The sequence below is a fragment of the Bison bison genome, unplaced genomic scaffold, assembly GCF_000754665.1.
Source record: "Bison bison bison isolate TAMUID 2011002044 unplaced genomic scaffold, Bison_UMD1.0 scf7180017864218, whole genome shotgun sequence".
Classification (NCBI taxonomy): domain Eukaryota; kingdom Metazoa; phylum Chordata; class Mammalia; order Artiodactyla; family Bovidae; genus Bison; species Bison bison.
In genome coordinates this window covers 5,726,712-5,745,963 of record NW_011494790.1, presented here as the reverse complement: position 1 = coordinate 5,745,963, position 19,252 = coordinate 5,726,712, and the positions used below count along the sequence as shown (strand labels likewise).

Genomic DNA, 19,252 nt, shown 5'->3' with positions numbered 1-19,252 from the left:
CTTCACAAAGCGAAGTGGCGGGGGGGGGGGGGGCAGACATAGAAGAAACAATGCAAAAGACAAATGGTCCCACTCATCCTACAAACTCAGTGAAACTAAACGGCTTTATCAGTCAGGTGACTTCCCCACACTTACAGGTGTCCCTTGAAAAGGAGACACAAATAAGTCCGTTTGTATCCTCCTTTAGATTCTACCAATTAGCGATATCATATGATATTTGTCTCTCTCTGCCTCATTTATTTCACTTGGTATGAAAATCTCTAGGTCTATCCATGTTGCTGCAGATGGTATTGATTCATCCTTTTTATAGCTGAGTAATATTCCATTCCACATATGTACCCCATCTTCTTCATCCATTCATCTACTGACGGACACTTAGGTTGCTTCCATACATTGGCTGTTGTAAACAGTGCTGCTTCTGAACACTGGGGCGCATGTATCTTTTCACATTACGTTTTCCTCCTGATATATGTCCAGGAGTGGGATTGCTAGATCATATGGTAGTTCTATTTGTAATTTTTTAAAAGAACCTCCATACTGTTCTCCAGGCTTCTCAGGTGGCACTAGTGATAAGGAATCTGCCTGTCAATGCAGGAGACACAAGAGACACAGGTTAGGTCACTGGGTCGGGAAGATCCTCTGGAGAGGAAATGGTACCCCTCTCCAGTATTCTTGCCAGGAAAATTCCACAGGCAGAAGAGCCTGGCGGGCTACAGTCCATGGAGCTGCAGAGAGTTGGACACGACTGAGCGACTGAGTACGCACAGGCACACACATACTGTTCTCTGTGGCAGCTACACTAATTTATATTCCCACCAACAGTGTAGGCAGGTTCCCTTTTCTTCAGAGACATAGAAAACAGAGGGAGGCAGGGGAGAGGGATAAATTAGAAGTTTGGGATTAAAATATACAGACTACTATATATAAAATAGATAATCAATGAAGACCTACAGTATAGCACAAGATATTAAGTATAGTACTATACTCAATATCTTGTAATAACCTATAATGGTAGAGAATGTTAAAAAAAAAAAAGAATATATATATATCTGAAGCATTTTACTATATATCTGAAAATAACACACTATAAATCAATTATATTTCAATAAAAATTTAAAAAGAAGACATTTGAAAAAGGAGACATATTCACAGCATGCTGCCATGTATTTAGTAAATGCTTATTATGCCTGCCCCTCACCATGGCAATGAGTGGAGTGATGGGGGATTCAGGGAGCTGCGGACACCTACCCACCTTTCTAGCAGCAGCAGGACAAACGGACAAGCTCTTGGCAAAATTGCATTAGGTGCCCATTGTCCCTGATGCCCTTTTCTGCTAAAGTATGTCTACTTGGCCTTCCCATGGCCTTTAGGACCATCACAGGTCCTGTTCTTGCTAATAGAAATATATCCCCCTAAATACCTATAAGCTACTATTCTTATTCTTGGGTGAGGTAGGTGAAGACAATGAAGGTCCATGAAGTTCATGATTTATGACTTGCCCGAAGTCTCAAATCTTGTGTGTGGTGAGAGCAGTGGCCAAGATCAGGCACCATGCTGCTAGTCTACTGGGTCCCAAAATCCGACTCCTCCAGGGCTGGTCAGGTAATGGGAATGAAGGGAGCCAGCCAGGTGGGGTCTGCTGCACACTGGGGAATAGGAGCCCCATAGGAAACGGGCAGCAGGGGCCCAGCTCTAGGCTAGACTAGACTCACACCACTAGGGAACACTAACTCACTGGAGGGCTTTTGTTTTTAAAAAGCTGCCCCCAAAGTCCCCAGTTAGAACTTGTTTGCTGCTTCAAAGTACCTTCAATGACAAAAGCTAATTGATTTTAGGGCTTCCCTGGTGGCTCAGACGATAAAGAATCTGCCTGCAACACGGGAGAATCAGGTTCGATCCCCGGGTCAGGAAGATACCCCGGAGAAGGGCATGGCAACCCACTCTAGTACTCTTGCCTGAAGAATCCCATGGACAGAGGAGCCTGGGCGGCTACAGTCCATGGGGTTGCAAAGAGTCAGACACGACTGAGCGACTAATACTTTCACACTAACACTCACACAAATTGATTTTATGAAGTATCTGCCCTGTAACAAGTGCTCTTACAGGTGCCAGGGAGATGGCAGGAGCAAATCAGACAAGCTTCCATTCCGCAGAGCTTACATTTAACTCCCTTTCATCAAAGTGACTTAGCTCTTCAGCACGTCATCTGTTGTGACCTCTAGACCATTTTCTCTGCCCCTCTCCATAGCCAGGCACGTTCACTAATAGACTCTGACGTTAACTTTTCTGTAATAAGCCCTTTCTACTCCCTCCTTGAACCTTACTTTATTTATCATTAATACCTGGTCAGTTTTTAAATTTTGAAGGTTATAATTTAATATTTATGGAATCATCAAAATGCATGCCCCACCTCTCAAAGTGTCAGCACCAATTGCAAAGCACACGTAAGAGGAAGGGTGTGCCCTGTTGTGAAAACAGGTGAAAACATCAGGACAGGCTGGATTCCCCGGGAGCAACATTCATTCCACCCATACATATTTATGGCTCCTCTACTATATATGCCAGGCGCTATTTTAGGGTCCGTGGATACATCTGTGGCGGGAAAAAATCCTCATCCTCAGGAAGTTGATGGCACACTGGCAATAGCTTTCTCTGAAACTAGCACTGAATCCTACCAGCCATGGGGCATGTGTGGCTTCAGTCCCAGCTGAAACAGGGAGTGAGATTTTGGAGAGATGAGAAGAACTGGAACCAGCCACTCCATTGCCATCTCCAGCTTAGCTGTGTGTCCGCCACCACCATGAGACTCCAGGAACCAAATGGGGAGGTGAACAGAAGGATGGAAGAAGTAAAATAGGAGGGATGTAGGAAGTGCAACAGATGCCCTAAGGGATGCCCTCCACTCAGAAGTTGGACCGTGCAATTAAAATGCAAAACAACATTTTCCTTTCGACAGCAATGTGGTCCCTGAGTTAAGGTAGCCAGCCTTCCCCTATTTACTAGTCACTATTGAGGGTGAGGCCTACCAGGTGCCGTGAGAGATCCTGAAAATGTAAAATGAGGAAATCCTGGAATCTTGCTATCTAACAATCACGGTCCAGATTATGAGCTGGCCTAGGTCACATTCACATGACTCATGAGGCACTGGTGTTCTCATTATATCAACTGCTACTAAATTAAGGTAAGTGTGCTAAGTCTTGGGGATTGCAGAAATTCTGAGCAGTTATAGTTGTCCCAGAAGAGGGAAAGTGAAGGCATATATAAATTCTACTTAGGATTTTTTAATGTTTTCTATCACATTGGTATAGATAAACAGATATTTGGGCCATTTTTTTTTTAAAGCTTGTGGACAAATTGTGTCATTTGCCCATCTCTCTCCAGCCCTGTTGTGAGACAATAAGGGCATCAGCATTTCAAGATGAAAGGGCCTTTGGGAATAACATGCTTGAATTCTCTGTTCTACATCTTTCCAATTAAGTGGCCTTCTGGGAGATTTCCAGCAGCATGAAACTGACGGTCTGATAAGAGGATCCATTCTACACTGTGAGGCTGTCTTGGAAAATTCTTCCCCGCATAGGGAGCCAAAGTGTGCCATGCTATAGCCTCCTGCAGCAGCGCAAGGGTACATCCCCAAGACATACTCAGCTAAACTTACATTTTAGTTAGCAGCTCAGCTGCCCCAGAAGCTGTGCTTCTCTCATTTTCAGGCAACTTTCAGGAAGTCCATGGAGACTAACGCTAACTCCCGTCCCAACGTAGCCTGCCTTCGGGGCTTCACCATGAAAGGAACAGCATCTTCCACTGCAGCACTGAGAAGCTGTGTGTGTCAGCACCTCCAAAGGGCACAGAAACCGACAATGCTCACCACCACGCTCTCCCTGGAACTTCGACGCCCACTCATTGAAAAGGAACAAAGAAGAAATCTGATCCATCACAATCAGCGGAAGAAAAAACAATTCTATGCAGATACAATAAATGCTTTTCTGTGGTAACAGCACGAATCTATTTGGAATCTCAGGGATTCCAAAATCTCAGTTCAGTTCAGTCACTCTGTCACGTCCAATTCTTTGCGACCCCACGGACTGCAGCACGACAGGCCAACTCCCGGAGCTTGCTCAAACTCATGTCCATCGAGTTGGTGATGCCATCCAACCATCTCATCCTCTGTCCTCCCCTTCTCCTCCTGCCTTCAATCTTTCCCAGCATCAGGGTCTTTTCCAATGAATCAGTTCTTCACATCAGGTGGCCAAAGTATTGGAGCTTCAGCATCAGTCCCTCCAATGAATATTCGGGACTGATTTCCTTTAGGATGGACTGGTTGGATCTCCTTGCAGTCCAAGGGACTCTCAAGAGTCTTCTCCAACACCACAGTTCAAAAGCATCAATTCTTCGGCACTCAGCTTTCTTTATGGTCCAACTCTCACATCCATACATGACGACTGGAAAGATCATAGCTTTGACTAGACAGACTCTGATTTACATTAGACCATAATCTGGGGGCACATTATTAGAGACAGCCAACTCCAAGCAATCAACCAGAAATCTCTACTTAGAGATGACTCAGTGTGTTCAGGACTAAACTCAATCATGACTAATTTTCCTCCCTCTCCAACTCTGCTCTCTTGGTTTCTGCTCAATTAATGCTAAAAATCTCCGTGTAAATTCATTCAGAACTATCTATTGAACACTTACTGTGGTGTTTCTTTCATCACCTTTCTTTCACCACCTTCTGTGGCAAAGACTGCTATTTCCCAAACTCACTTCCTCTGTTTCCTAGATGCAAGGAAGCTGTATTTTCCAGTCATCCTTGTCATTAGGCATAGTAGAACTCCAAATTCCAAGCACGGAATGGGAGTGAGAGTAATGCCTGCCACTCTCAGGTCCAGCATCGCACCATCTCCTGTGATCTTTTCGTTTTCCACCACCTGGAATGATACGCAGGGCAACTCTAAAGCCCATGTGTTGAAGAACCCTCTGGATTACTAAATGACTATGTAGAGTGGATCCTCTCCACACTTTCGGCCTGTGAGTGAAAAATACAATTCCATTTTATCTAAACCAATTGTCTGGTGGTTGATTTGTGAGCAGGACCGTAACCAATACACCTTCTATTTCCAGTTCACTCATTCATTCTTTAATAAACACTTTGCAAATGCTTACTACATCCCATGAATTGAGAAAGGCACTGGGGAAATAGAAATCACTAAAGGAGGTCACAAAGTCCATGTAAACTGGACGATTAAAGCCCCATATGAGCGAGCCCATTGCAATGCGCGTGTCTTCAATTAGTCACAGTGGAAAGATTTGAGACTTCATTTTGAATCCAAGGCTAGTTAAGCCACTTAAATATCTAAATGTGTTAGCATCTTCATCTGTAAACAGAAGCAATATTCCTTCCTGCCTAGTGTCAGGTGGATTAAATTGAAAGAGATAGAAAGCATTCTGTCAACTATCAAGTACTCTGCAAATTTTAATTTAATTGACTGCAATTGTCCTTATCCAGGACCTGTTACCACACCAGCACCTTCGCTGGAGCTTCTAACTAAAGTCCTATCTATTCTTAAAGAATAGATTGGTAAACAGATTGGGAGATTGGCAAATTTTTTCAGTCATTTTTTTATTCAGAAAAAATCTTCTAATACCCTGAAATGCTTGCAAAATGAAAGTCAAACGTTTCAGCTGAGTATTTAGGACCTTACATAGCATAGTCCCAAATTAATGTTTAAATCCAAATCAATCTCTGTACAAGTCCATGCTTTTTTTCCTACCTCATCCACCCTATCTTCTTGCCATAAACCCATTTCTTCAATGTGCCACACTCTCTTACCTTCTTGCTGTTTTATTCTTTGTTTAGTTTTGACCTTCACTGCTAACTCTCCTCATTAAAACCCTCCAGTTTTTCATGGTCCAGCTCAAATATCACCAGTTCCAAAGACATCTCTACGTCTCTCTCCAAAATCAGTTTTCAGAACCTCATCCTCCTCTGCACTACCACAGTGTTTTATTCAGAATTTCTCTCCTCCACTATTGATAGCAACTTTATTTCAAGTAGCCTATTGTTTTTAGGAAGGAAAAGGACATGTGGGTATTCAATAAAGGCATGCTACATTGAGGGAAAAAAGGGTCAGAAGACAGTCCAGTTACTTGTGGTTGGATCATCAAAATAGACAAATTACAAGAGCAATGGAATTCTTTGGATTGTGAGAAAATCATTCCTATGCTTTAGGACCTATTATGTTCAGGGGATACTTTATAAAAGTTATTACATGAAACTTTCATATTGAAAGTCACTTTGACAATAATAAATATAATCCCATCAGCAGAAGAGTAGAACCAAAGTTCAAAGTCTTTCACTCATTTCTGCAGTCAATTCTTCAAATTTTGGTTCAGTCTTATTGTAGAAAAATGAGAGAAACACACTAAATTGTTCCACTGATGGGTCTTCCCTGGTGGCTCAGAAGGTAAAGAATCTGCCCACAATGCAAGAGACCCGGGTTTGATTCCGGGGTCAGGAAGATCCCTTGGAGAAGGGAATGGCTACCCCCTCCAGTATTCTTGCCTGGAGAATCCCATGGAGGAGCCTGGCACACTACAGTCCATGGGGTCACAAAGAGTAGTATTTTTAAGGAACTGGCCACGCATGGCAAATTTTTCATTCATTTGCATATAAGAAATAAAAAGCATTCATTAATAGAAAATAATTTGAGTCACTCTTTGCATCAACTGAGAGTGTGCTTCTACCTTCTACTTTAGGATTAAAAAAAATGGGTGGCAGGGGGGACTTCTCTGGTGATCCAGTGGTTAAGACTTCATGATCCCAATACAGCAGGCACAGGTTCAATACCCGGTCAGGGAACTAAGATCCCACATGTGGCATGGAAAGAAAATTATATATATACTTTTTAAAAAATGGGTAAGGGGAAGTTGGGTTGTGATTAGATCCAGCGAGACGAATTCTATTCACAGACACTGAATTCACGGAAATCCTAATAGATTGTATGCACTATACATACAATGCTAACAACATTTTCTATTATGTACTCTGGTGATAAGCTGGGCCAAAATGCAAGTAGAGTTCCTTGAAGATGTTTCTCTCCAGAGAAGAGAAGAATGAATTTATATCAGCCTATGAGTAAGAGGATGGGGGTATATATACGTGAGGATTCTAAAGATTCAAAAATACTAATGGTTTTAGACAAGTCAAGTACTTTGTCCTGGAAATAACATGACATAAAATAATGTATAGCATACATAAAATAATTTCTAATGTATATTAGAAAATGTTTCCTAGAAACTGTAATAAATAGTATTATTATAAAAGATGAATCAAAATTCATGACTTTCAGTGCAGACCATTTCCTAAGGAAAGCCACATGTAACATACACACATGAGTCAAACAAACTGCTAATCACTGGACATTAAGTGAAACATGAGTAACATACGCCCAGTGGAATAAGCAAGGTACATTTTCTCAGTGCTTCTGTAAAGTCATCAGGTAAACAGCTCAACCAGTTTCCTCATTTCATATGTTAACATGAAGACAATAGTTAAGGGGAAAAAAAAAAAACTTTATTGCATATTGTGGTCCACAATGTCCAGATACTCATGGTGGGATACGGGGGATGGGAAGGCAAGACAAAGCAGCCCCAGGCAGGCACTGGAGCACGCTTACCTCCAGAAGTGAAATGCGAAGAGAGGACTACAGGGACTGCCTGGGCTGGACGGGGTTGGACTCAGGCTCCTTGGAGTGAGACTGAAAGTTAAAATAATGTCATTCCAAGTGGGAGAAATGATGGCAGTAAAAATAGCATAGCTCAGTGAAGGGACTTTTGTTCCCTTTAGGCCAGAATCATCACGGCATGCCTATCGGTACCGCTAGGTAACCATCTAATCACGCGCCCCTTCTCAGCTCTAAAGCAGAGAACAAGCACAATGGTGCCTGCTGAAATTTACATTCTCAAAACTGCCGCTGCCATTTTTATTTATGCCTTTTGTTGCAGAGCAACTTGGCAGATATGTTCGACATGTGATTTTTTGCAAAGAAAAGTCGGTGATTTTTTTAATATTGCGTGTATTCTATTTCCAAGTATGAATTAATGTAAGTCTGTATCAAAACCATCGAGAAGTAGTCACCAGAATAGAGATGAAAATTCAGGTTAAATATTGCCATTTTTAAAAAAACAAAGCAACAAATATTTCCATATAGGAAGTTATATTTTTAAGCACGTTTTAATGAAAAATACTCAGCAATATGTTGTCTAAGTCTCGTAGTAAAATGTGTTCTTATGCTTATGTCCATAATAAGGAACTTCAAATTTTCTCATATATGGTTATAAAGTATTTTATTCTCCAAGAGGTTTTATTTTTTTCCTTCAAATTCATCTATCAATGGACCATTGTAACTCCTACTCCCATCAACCCATCCAAGCCCTCAAGCACACTCAGCAGCCAATTCTCAAATATTCAGCATGGGGGCCCAAGCTTAGAGTCCCTTTACCTTTTTTTTCCTTTAGCCTCATGGCTCTTCTCTTTTAGAGAGGAAAGGGAACAAATTAGTCAACTCATTTACTTGCAACAATTCTGCCAAGAGATCTATCAAGATATGAAGTAAATACTAGTTGATTTCCAATTACTTTCACATGGCAAAACCAAAATAAGAATTAGCTGAGTATTCTAGTACCGACTCTTAAGCTGAAGTGAGCCCTGAAAACTCCTGCTACATTACAATGAGTTTCTTCAAGAACATTCTTCTGCCTGTCCTTTGGTCCATGACTCTACACTGTACATGTTCTTACCTTAGGCAAAGAGTTTTTGGAACTGAGCTGCACACTGGCTAATTCAAGCTGGCTGTGCTCTTCACTGAACAGAGACGTGGCAGCCGTGGCTAACATCAGATTCAGGCTTACCAAATTCTTAACGCCATCCTAGCTTCCCATTATGTGGATAATTGAGACTTGGCTGTATTTGATGCAAACCAAAATGTCAGTTGTTGCTCACAATGCTGCAATTTGTTTAATAAAATGTTTCAAAGGAGGAACATTTTATATCTTCTAAAACCACGCTTGGGCTTGGTGCCAGTACTCAGTAGACTAAGGAACTGATTTCCTTATACATTCAGAGCACATTCAGATTCTGCTGCTCTTCAACATACTGTACTCTAACTTAGCAGCTCACTGGAAAGCCCTCCTGAGTGCCCACTGATAGAGCTGTCATCTAGTCTAAGCACAGCCTTATCTTTTTCTTCTGGTCCTAAAATAGGCATGAAAAGACAATGGAGCCACTCTGCCTCCACGCAGAGACATGTTATCATATGTGCTATAAAGTGTCTATGAACCTAATTCTACAGTAAAATTGGGGGGGAAAAAAAAGGAATGAAAAAAACACACTCAATTTCTCAGAAATCAGAAAGCCATGCATAGGCTCTCTAAATATGAGAAATTTCTGAATAAATTAGTAACCATTAATTTCTGAAATATTAATATATTTGCTGTCTCAATCCAGGATTTCGATTTCTGAAACAGGAATCAGAAACACTTCATGTTATTGATAAATCAGATGGGAAAATTTTGAATTGCCTCTACAGAGCGTAAAATATGCTAGTGTAAGAGTCCATGCTGCAGGATCTATGGAATAAACTTTCCTGAAGAAAAACAGAAATGTCTCATGAGAGAACATTCAAAAGCTGTTCTGCACAGTTTGTCTGTTATAAGGTCCCCAAATAAATAAAATTATATACATTAAATGTGCCCTTAATAAAATCAGTGATAAGACTTTTCATTATAACCATTCTCTGCAGTGGTAAGAAACTGAATTTACTCAAAGACTGCAGAACTAGCTTTCTCCATGAATGAATATGAAATAAGCTATGTCTACCTAAGAGTAGTTTTACATTTCAAGGTAAACAAAATGTTCAAAGTGAATTTCTATTGTCATTGTCAATGACATTGAAGAGTGATCCTCTATTCTACTGCCTCAAGCTCCTCAGGTACAAAATAAGCTATTTCAGATCCACAGTGTCACGTACCAGGGTAGAGGCTAGACTGAGGGGTTATGGCCCCGGTACCAAAACAAAATGCAGGGAACCCCCTGTGTTGAGCTGACCTGTGTGTCATCATCAGCACTGGCAACGTCCTAAAATTGGTGGCACAGCTCAGCCTTTCAAATTATAGATGGAACAGTAGATACAACTGAGTTTGTACTTTAGAAAGTAACTTTGAAGTATCTCCTGTTAATGTGGATGAGACATCAAAATCGAAAGAAAGAAAAACTGTAATGTGAAACGATACGTGCCAAAGCCAAAAGGGATAACAAGGAAGCGGCACAACCAGAACGAAAGGTGACAGTGAAGTCGGGGGTTAAAACTAAGTTTCTGGGCCTGGAACACAGAGCCACAGGCATCTGAGCTGTGCAGTGCCAGAATGCTAGAGAGAGGAGGATTAAGTAGAAAAAAGTGTGGATGCCACTAAAATATTCCACACAGATGAGGGGGGCTGAATGCCAGGGTGGAGATGGGGACAAATCAGTAGCATTGGGCAAATACTCTTTGTATCTCTGTTGTATAAAAAGCCATGTCTAGCAAGAAGGTTGTAGGAGCCCTCTAAGTTTTCTAAGTGAGCACTTGTTAGTTAAAAAATCAGTGTGTAATTTTAGAGCAAGAACTGATGGAGAAAGTACTCAAATCGCTTCAGAAATGTCATGTTTTCATTCATTTATCAACCTAGGAAACAGCTTCCCTTGTGTGACGCATCTCCAGGGTTTAAGGGGAAGAGCGACTCCTCAGAACTGGGCACAGGTCTCCCCTGCAGTCTCCTCCTGGAAGGAGTCCAGCATCAATGAGGTGATCAAGGTTGTGCAGATTTCAATGAAAATGCAATTTTATACCTGTATGGCAAGTGAGACAACATATTTATATTTTTCTAGCAGAAATCTATTGTGCTGTTTATTATTTTAAGTGTGCCAGCACAGACTAACTCACAGCTTCTGCATCTTTGACAAACAGATTTAAAATAAAAATTTGCTGACACTTCCTGCATCACAGATGTTTAACTTCTGCGCCACAAATTAGATATGGGCATTTTACGGGGCTGCATCAAATCAGAAGGCAAGTCAGATGTGTTAATGGGTTTAAAAAAAAAGGTAAGCAAACACAGAGCTCAACTAGGTAAACACACCGCATGAGGTGGCTGGAGACTCTGCAGAAGGACGCAAAATGTACCACAGTTCATTAATATTCTGCTGCACAGATAAAGCATGGATCACATCTAATGAGTGTGACAAATAACCCTTCTCTTGCACTCTTATCCATTGTAATGTCTTCTGTTATCCAAGCCAGACAGAGGCCCTTCTTTAGAACAAGGCAGCATGGGGATAAACAAACAGTAAGAGAGAAGGAAAAAAAAAAAAAAAAGACACACCACGGCCTGCTGATACATTCTTTCACAATGAGCTGTTAAGATGTTTCCAGCACTGAGGTTTAGTAACTTTAAATATGCAGCAGCTTTTCCTCTGACTGCAATGCAAAATGCTGGGTCGGGGCTTCCACATAGGCTGAAATCAAATGCCATACATTTAAGACAGGTTCCTTCCAGCTCACACTGCAGTGCTCTGAGGCTGTCAGTACAAACAAATGCTAAAGAGCTATTGGTCGCAGGAAAGCGAGTGCCATGCAGAAAGCATTAAAATATTAAAGAGAGACAATACTTACTCCAAGGTCAGCCCCGGAATCTGTAGTCTTTCCCGCTGGGCTTTCATGGTTGTTATATGTTACCACACTCTATTGTAACCATGACACACATTCCCTGCCAGCGTCCCGGCGATGACAGAGAGCCGAAATGAACCTCTAGAAAGGGCTGGACTAACCTTCTCTCGAGGGGGAGGGGGATCCTGCAAGTTTCGGTCCTTCCACCTCCAGCGGTAATCAAGAGATGTCAGCCGCTTTCCTCAGGTTAACGACAGTGCACACCGCACTGATTTCGTTAAGGGAATGAGGCTTTTGGCTCTGCATATCAAGTAATTGGTTTCTGATTTTTTTTTTTTTTTTCAAAGAAAGTCGCTCCTCTCACAGACCCAGTTTTCACCTCAGTGAAATGAAAAGTCCTCTTCACCATGCAGACTGGAAAAAATAATAACAAAGCAACAGCATCATACTTATAAAAGAGTTTATTTCAGCAAACCTCAACTATTCCCTGCCTCCTGGGGATGCTCCTGAATAGAATTTGGCCACCCGTAGGAAGTTCTGCTTATTCTTTCCCTGGTGGAGTTAACAAAATCAGTCATGTTCCACAAGAAAGACACGGGGGACGGTTGCCCAATGAAAATAATTAGATTTTTTTTCTATATATGGCAATCATCAGAAAGAGGAATAAACTAACTGCCTTAATTTGGGGGAAGTTGAACTCTGCTGTGAGGCAAAGACTTGTGTGAACAGGCAAAACCCTACAATTGGGAAAATACCAACTGGAGACACAAGAGATTGGAGCCTGTATTTTCATTTTGGAAAACGGATTTTTAAGAACAGCGCAGTGCTAAGCACGTTAACAAGAGCAATCAAATACGAATAAGGAAGGAAACAGAACATATATTCTGGAAGCCTGAAAGTTTCATCCTGTATTTATTCAAGGAGCACAATTTTTCACAGTATTCATAACTTGGGACTAAGTGTACCTCCATCGCTGTGCATGAAGAATTTATCTCACTCACTTCCTCTAATGCAAAATTTAAAATGATTTACAAATTGGCAACCATTGGTTTGTTGAGAAGAAATACTAGGATAAATCAGGATTTTACTTTAGCAAGTCTGGGTATTTTACTTTAGCAAGTCATGGCTGTTTCACCACAGCAACTGTGTTCAAGTGGTTACATTTTAAAGGCCATGAAGTCAAACTCCATCTTTTAACAGATGAGGAAGCTGAGGGCTCACAGTTGGTGGTAGAACCGGGATTAGATTCGGGTGTGTTTATTCCTGTCCCAGGGGCCTTCAGAGTAGGGCTGTCCTGTGCAGCTGTTCAGGTTGCGCCCTGCACAAGGGTGCCGGGCAGGAAGGGAAGTCACGGCTGAAATCCAGCCTGCTTCTCACTTTGCCAAGCCTGCACTCAGGCTCTGGGCTGCTTCCACCTCTTTTGTCTCCTCACTTCTACAACGTTACGCTTGGCTATGTACCATCTAGAGGACCATCTGTTTACGAGCCTACTAAGGTGCACGTGGACGAGAGGAAGTCCACATGCTCTTCCCCGGACCTTACCTCCTAATCTGCCAACTTGCTCTGGGCATTTGTTAATATTACTTCTGCTTCTTTGTGAGCTCACAGAACTCACCAATCCTCTGCCCTGTTACAGGCAACATATTCACACAGAGAATACTCACTGGTTAGTACTGCAAGGAGGCACCTAAAAGTGTAAACTAATAAACGTAAGTAGCATTTTGCATAAAACAACAAGAAATAATGAAAATACAATGGAATACAAAAGAGGAAGGATCAACTTTGCTCCCCATTCTACACCCAGGATACTTTTTTGCAATGTAAAATATCCAGAATCTCACCATTCTTTCCACCCAAAACACCTTGATTCAAGACATACTGTGTCCTGACTAGGTCACTGTCATTTCCTTCTAACTGAATTCTCTACTTTCTCCCTGCCACCCTCCTACACTTTGTTGGCCACACAGACTTCAAGATGCTCGTTTTCAGAATGTATCATTCCTCTGCTCAAACTTCTTCACTAGTTTCCTTCTTATTCCAAGTAAAAGCCAAAAACCTGGCAAACTTGGCCAAAAAATGGGACAACTGAGCATCAATAGGAGTGACAATAGCAATATGTTAAAATGTATCCAAAGGTTGAAACTATGAGCTCAAGGAGATAGAAGAGGAAGGAAAAAAGGAAGGAAGCCAGCCCATCAGCCAGGGTCATCTTTGGAAGATGTTAGAAAACTATCCCATTAATTTTAAAAATTGGTAAAGGGGAAAAATTCAGCACTTATCCTGCTTTCCCTATGAACAGAACCTCATAGATGCAAAATGATTCTCTTCATAGACATATTCCAAGTGGTAAATATGGAATGAATGACAACATGAGATTACTGCCATTTTTCAAACCCCAACAAATCAACAGATCTAGGTCATAATCACTGGTAACTGCTGACATCACTAGGAGATAACCTGATACCATGTGCTGCTTGATATAACATCTGAAGTCTTCTCATCAAACAAAGCCATGTCACTCTTGGATACAACTGCGCCACTACATCAAAATGCCATTTCACAGGGATCATAGTGACAAGGGAACATATTAACACCATAGAAAGATGAACATAAGCTACACTGTGAAAGCCAGAACAAATGATCTGATCCCTTAAACATTTTCAAAGCAATAGTGAAAAAAAAAAAAAAAGATGGAAAAAGAATCTCAACTTTAAAAAAGACTTGAGAAATACTGACTAAATGCAACACATAAACATTTTGGGAGTCTAATACCAAACATATAATCAAACATTTAGAAAACAATTACTGTAATAGACTCCCCTCACACCAAAATATGTGCACACATACTGGGTATTTGTTAATACTCATAATTTATCTTTAAATATAATATTGGAATCAATCATTTTTAATTTCTCACCTTCTAGAGATATACCCCCAAATATTCACAGATAAAATGTCTACGCTTTGCTTCAGGTTAACCTAGAGAGAGAGAGTAAGATATATGAGAGAAAAGTAGGAACTTCCCTGGTGGTCTAATGGTTAAGAACCCGCCTTCCAAGACAGAGGACGTGGGTTCAGTTCCTGGTCAGAAAACTAAGATCCTACATGCTATGGGGCAAGTAAGCCTGCATGCTGCAACCAAGAACTGACACAGTCAAATAAACACAGAAAAAAAAAATTTTTTTTTTAAAGAAGAAGAAGAAAAGCAAAAAAAAAAGTGGCCCTGAGTAAATATTTGTTAGATAGGGGGTTCATTATACTGTTCTGTTTAGCACATGCCTGAAATTTTCTGTAACAAAAATTGAAGAAGAGTTTGTACAAGGACTGCAACGATCCATGTGACATGTACAGGCCCATCTCCCTGGCCTCCTCTCCTACAACTCCCATGCTCATTCCTGGCTGTTCTTCACATGTACCAGGAACACTCCTACCCCAGGGCCTCTGCACTATTTCCACTCCCTGAACTCTTTCCTCTGAGATGTCCAGATATCCTGCCTATTTGGAACGAGAAGCCTTCCCCACACCTAGTGCTTCCTTATCATCCTGATGTCTTTTTCTCCTCTGCTTATCATCATTAGATGTTATTGGTACTTATTGACTGACTGTCTGCCTTTCCCTATGCAGGGAGGCGCCAAGAAGGTGAGTAGGTCGTGCGTATCTCCAGTGCCAAGAACAGCTCACATAGGTTTCCAATACCTATCTCCTGAAAGCTGAATAAATGTCCCTCCCTATATAGCTGCAACCGCCAACCAAAGAGACTCGGCCTCTTCTTTCTCATATTTATAGATTCCTGCAGCCTTAATTGTTGGAACTTACATGTCAGAACCATGACCTCAGAGAGTTGTCTTCAAGAGACTGGAGAACTGGGACATGTTCATTCATCACATGAAGACCCAAAAAGCCCCCACTGACTGCAAGGCACACATCAGAGACCAGGTGCTCACACGCGGGTGTGGAGAAAACCAAGGTCACACAAGCCTAGTGTGCTGCGTTTTGACAGGAGGTACGTAGGTGGGGAAAGTGGTTTAAACTACTTTGGGATCACTGAGAAGACATTCACAGAGGCTGGAGTTAAGCAGCCTTCCCATCTTACGAGTGAAGATCACTGTGCAATCACATTAATGGTGGCAATACGGATTTGGACAAACCCAGTGGCATGGCTTCGGAGAAGGCAATGGCACCCCACTCCAGTACTACTGCCTAGAAAATCCCATGGGCGGAGGAGCCTGGTAGGCTGCAGTCCATGGGGTCGCTAAGAGTCGGACATGACTGAGCAACTTCACTTTCACTTTTCACTTTCATACATTGGAGAAGGAAATGGCAACCCACTCCAGTGTTCTTGCCTGGAGAATCCCAGGGACGGGGGACCCTGGTGGGCGGCCGTCTATGGGGTCGCACAGAGTCGGACACAACTGAAGCGACTTAGCAGCAGCAGCAGCAACAGCAGTGGCACGGCTTAAGGCAGGGTTCTTCTATGTATTCTCTAGAGTAATAATTCTCAACCAGGGCCAGCAATGTCTGGAGACATTTTCAGTTGTCATACCTGGGCAGAGATCAGGGATATTGCTGAGCACCCTGCAACACACTAGACGGCCCCCACAACAAAGAACTACCCCCCCCAAATCAACAATGCTACTCTAGGAACCCTGCTGTAAAAGCAAGTATCAGTTTTTGCAGGACCCTCAGCCTCATTAACCAGTTTCAAATATTTTGCTTCTGATTTTATTGCACTAAACCTAGGGGGGAAAAACAAAGAGCAGTCTTATTGTTTCATTTCTCAGTCAATATTTCCTCTCTCAGCAATATTACTAACCTAAGTGTATGTAATTCTTCCATTCTGCTTTCAGGGGGAAGGGCATGTTAGAAACAGAATCCTAGAAGTGTCTCTAGATCACAGACCTAATTACCAGGGTCTTCAAGCATACCGGAGTGGTAACCTAGACATCGAAATCTGCAAACAAGACAACCCAAACTACAGGTAAATGTGCCCCATGGTGACACCGAGGCCATGAGTGAAAGGGCAGCACACGCATCCAGCCAGGCACATTGACCTGAGGCACTCAGGCAGATGGGATTTACACAGAAGGGTTTGACTTCTTAGATGAAATTCAAGGCGCAGATCTCCCCAATCCAATATTTGCTCAGTTTTTGTCTCTCTAGACTCAAGGCTTCCACAAGAAAGATAGAAAACCCCAAGGCAAGAGTGAAAATCAGCATCACTCTCCCTGAATGTTCAATTATTTATATATTCTTAAAAGGTGGGCATGGTTGAGGGAAATGTTCAAAAAAGTTGTGTGTGTGTCTGATCTCTTCTTTTACAACTCATAATCTGATAATAGTTAGACCACACTATTAACATTGTCACTCTCTCATTAGCTGATATCATTTATAATCACTTTACTGTATACCTGAAACATTGTAAATCAACTACATTTCAATACAAAATAAACCTTAAAATTTTTTTCAGCAGTCCTTGTTCTAGGTATGAGAGATGTAGGAGTGGATGAGACAGAAAGACCCATCTATGGAGCCCATTTAAGTTGGGGAAACTGAATAAGGATATAACTAAGATCATTTCTGATAAGGATGGTACTGTGGAGGGGCCTTCACAGGTGACACGATGATCAGTAACTCCGGGAGCAGACACTGCTTTCAGGTTGGGACCAGGAGGACTCGGCGATGTACAAGCTTCATTTGCAGGAGGAAAGGAACGAGCTCATGAGGAGTCAGGAAAAGAGTACCACAGGCAGAGAGAATAGCAGTCGTAAAGTCTCTGAAGCTGGGACAGGCTGGCTCATTTAATGGCCTTTAAAGAGGGCCATGTGCCTAATTGTAGTAACACCATAAACATTCGTTGAGCATTTATATAAAGCATGGCATTGTGTGGGATGTAAGGATGAATCATATACAAGCTTGATTCTTAAGGATTTTATCATTTAGCAAAACAGGATGAAGGATAGAATATAAATTAAAGGAGGAATCAATTTTATGTTGTATACACCATGGAGATGAAGAACCAACCAGGTTTTAATTTTAGTGATATCTTTAATATGAGTATTGGCTTTTCAAGAAGACCTTTTTGAGAAGTCAGTAAATGATTTCACAGCGATTCTCTGTCACTTCATAAACCAGATATTATGGAACTGCCATGTATCCATTCCCTGAAGGACATATATCAGGTGCTTCCTGTGGGCAAGACATTAAAAAAGTAAGACGGCTAAGATAGGACCCCTCCTAGTGGCACAAGATGAGGAAAGATCAAAGCAGAAGCATCTTCCACTCTTTCTCTCTTCCCTTTCTTGCGCCCTCTCCTGTTCCTCTTCCTTCCCCAAATAAAATGAAACCCTTTCTTAATAGAGAAGGCTTATAACCAACACCTACATAGTTTGCTAAAGATATTTTAAGACATTTAAGGTATCAAACTAACCACCAGTACACCTTTTCTCAAGAAACTACTAGGGGATATGCTGCATCTAAATAATGAAGTAAGCCACTTAAGAGAAATGCATGAGATCAAGGCAAGTACAGTACATGGAGAGGAGTAGTGAATTACCAGGAGGAGGGTAATGACGATAAAGGGGAGTCCCAAGAAACAGCCATGCAGCAGATCTACAGAGCATACAGACCAGTCTGCAGCAGAAAGATGGCGGTGTCCATCAACAGATGAACAGATAAGCCAGATACGATAGGTGATAGAATGGAATGCAATTCAGTCTTAAAAGAGAAGGATATTTTGATATATGCTGTAATATGGATAAACCTTGAAGATACGATGCTACGTGACATAAGCCGGTCACAAAAGAACAAAAAAGTTGCATCTCCTGTTAAAGAAAACATCTTTTTCAGTTTTCTCATACACTTCTCTTTTGGGCTTCCCTGGTAGCTTAGTCGGTAAAGAATCTGCTTGCAATGCAGGAGACCTGGGCTCGATCCCTGGGTCAGGAAGATCCCCCGGAGAAGAAAATGGAAACCCAATTCAGTATTCTTGCCTGGAAAATCCTATGGACAGAGGACCCTGGCCGGCTACAGCCCATGGGGTCTGACACAACTTACAACTTGTCAACTAAACCACCACCACCACACACTTCTTTAACATACTCGCTCTTTTTCAAAAAGTTATTCATACTCTTCATCATTCCATGCAGGATTTGGGGCAATATATAAGAATATACTGCTCACTATTTAGTAAATTACAAACGAAGCAAAGTAAAAGAGTTATCCCACACAAGTCAGAACCAAAGAAAATAGAAAACAGAATAAAAGGACAAATCCATGGGAAAATATGAAACCAAATATTCAGAAAATGCAGACTGATAAAGTAAAGGGGCAAATTTGATGGCATTATCTGGAACCAAAATAATTAATTACTCACCCAACATTATATAGTTAGTAAGTGACTGAGTTAGGATTCTAAATTGGATTTTTCTGACTCCAACTACTTTGTTCTTTTTTACTAAATAAAGTACACTACACTTTTCCAGATCATAAAGTATAAATATTGAGTCACTTGACAAAATAATTCCAGGAACATTTTTCTAGGTAAGATAGTCAAC

The 19,252-nt window shown here is 41.5% G+C and overlaps 1 protein-coding gene across 6 annotated transcripts in view; it reads right to left on the bottom strand.

Moving 5' to 3' along the window:
• The window catches only part of MAST4 (microtubule associated serine/threonine kinase family member 4), a 619,799-nt gene that overhangs the window by 220,029 nt on the left and 380,518 nt on the right, over positions 1-19,252 (bottom strand). Inside the window, exons 1-2 of one of the 6 annotated variants that reach the window (XM_010845551.1) lie at positions 11,706-11,854; positions 7,674-7,754 (exon numbers count right to left, since the gene is read on the bottom strand). The exons of 4 other annotated variants lie outside the window; for them this stretch is intronic. In XM_010845551.1, coding sequence (XP_010843853.1) covers positions 7,674-7,754; positions 11,706-11,752 — 128 coding nt within the window. In that variant the 5' untranslated portion in view covers positions 11,753-11,854. Of the gene's footprint in view, positions 1-7,673; positions 7,755-11,705; positions 11,855-19,252 lie in introns of those variants that run through there. One more of the 6 variants, XM_010845556.1, reaches the window with a different exon arrangement.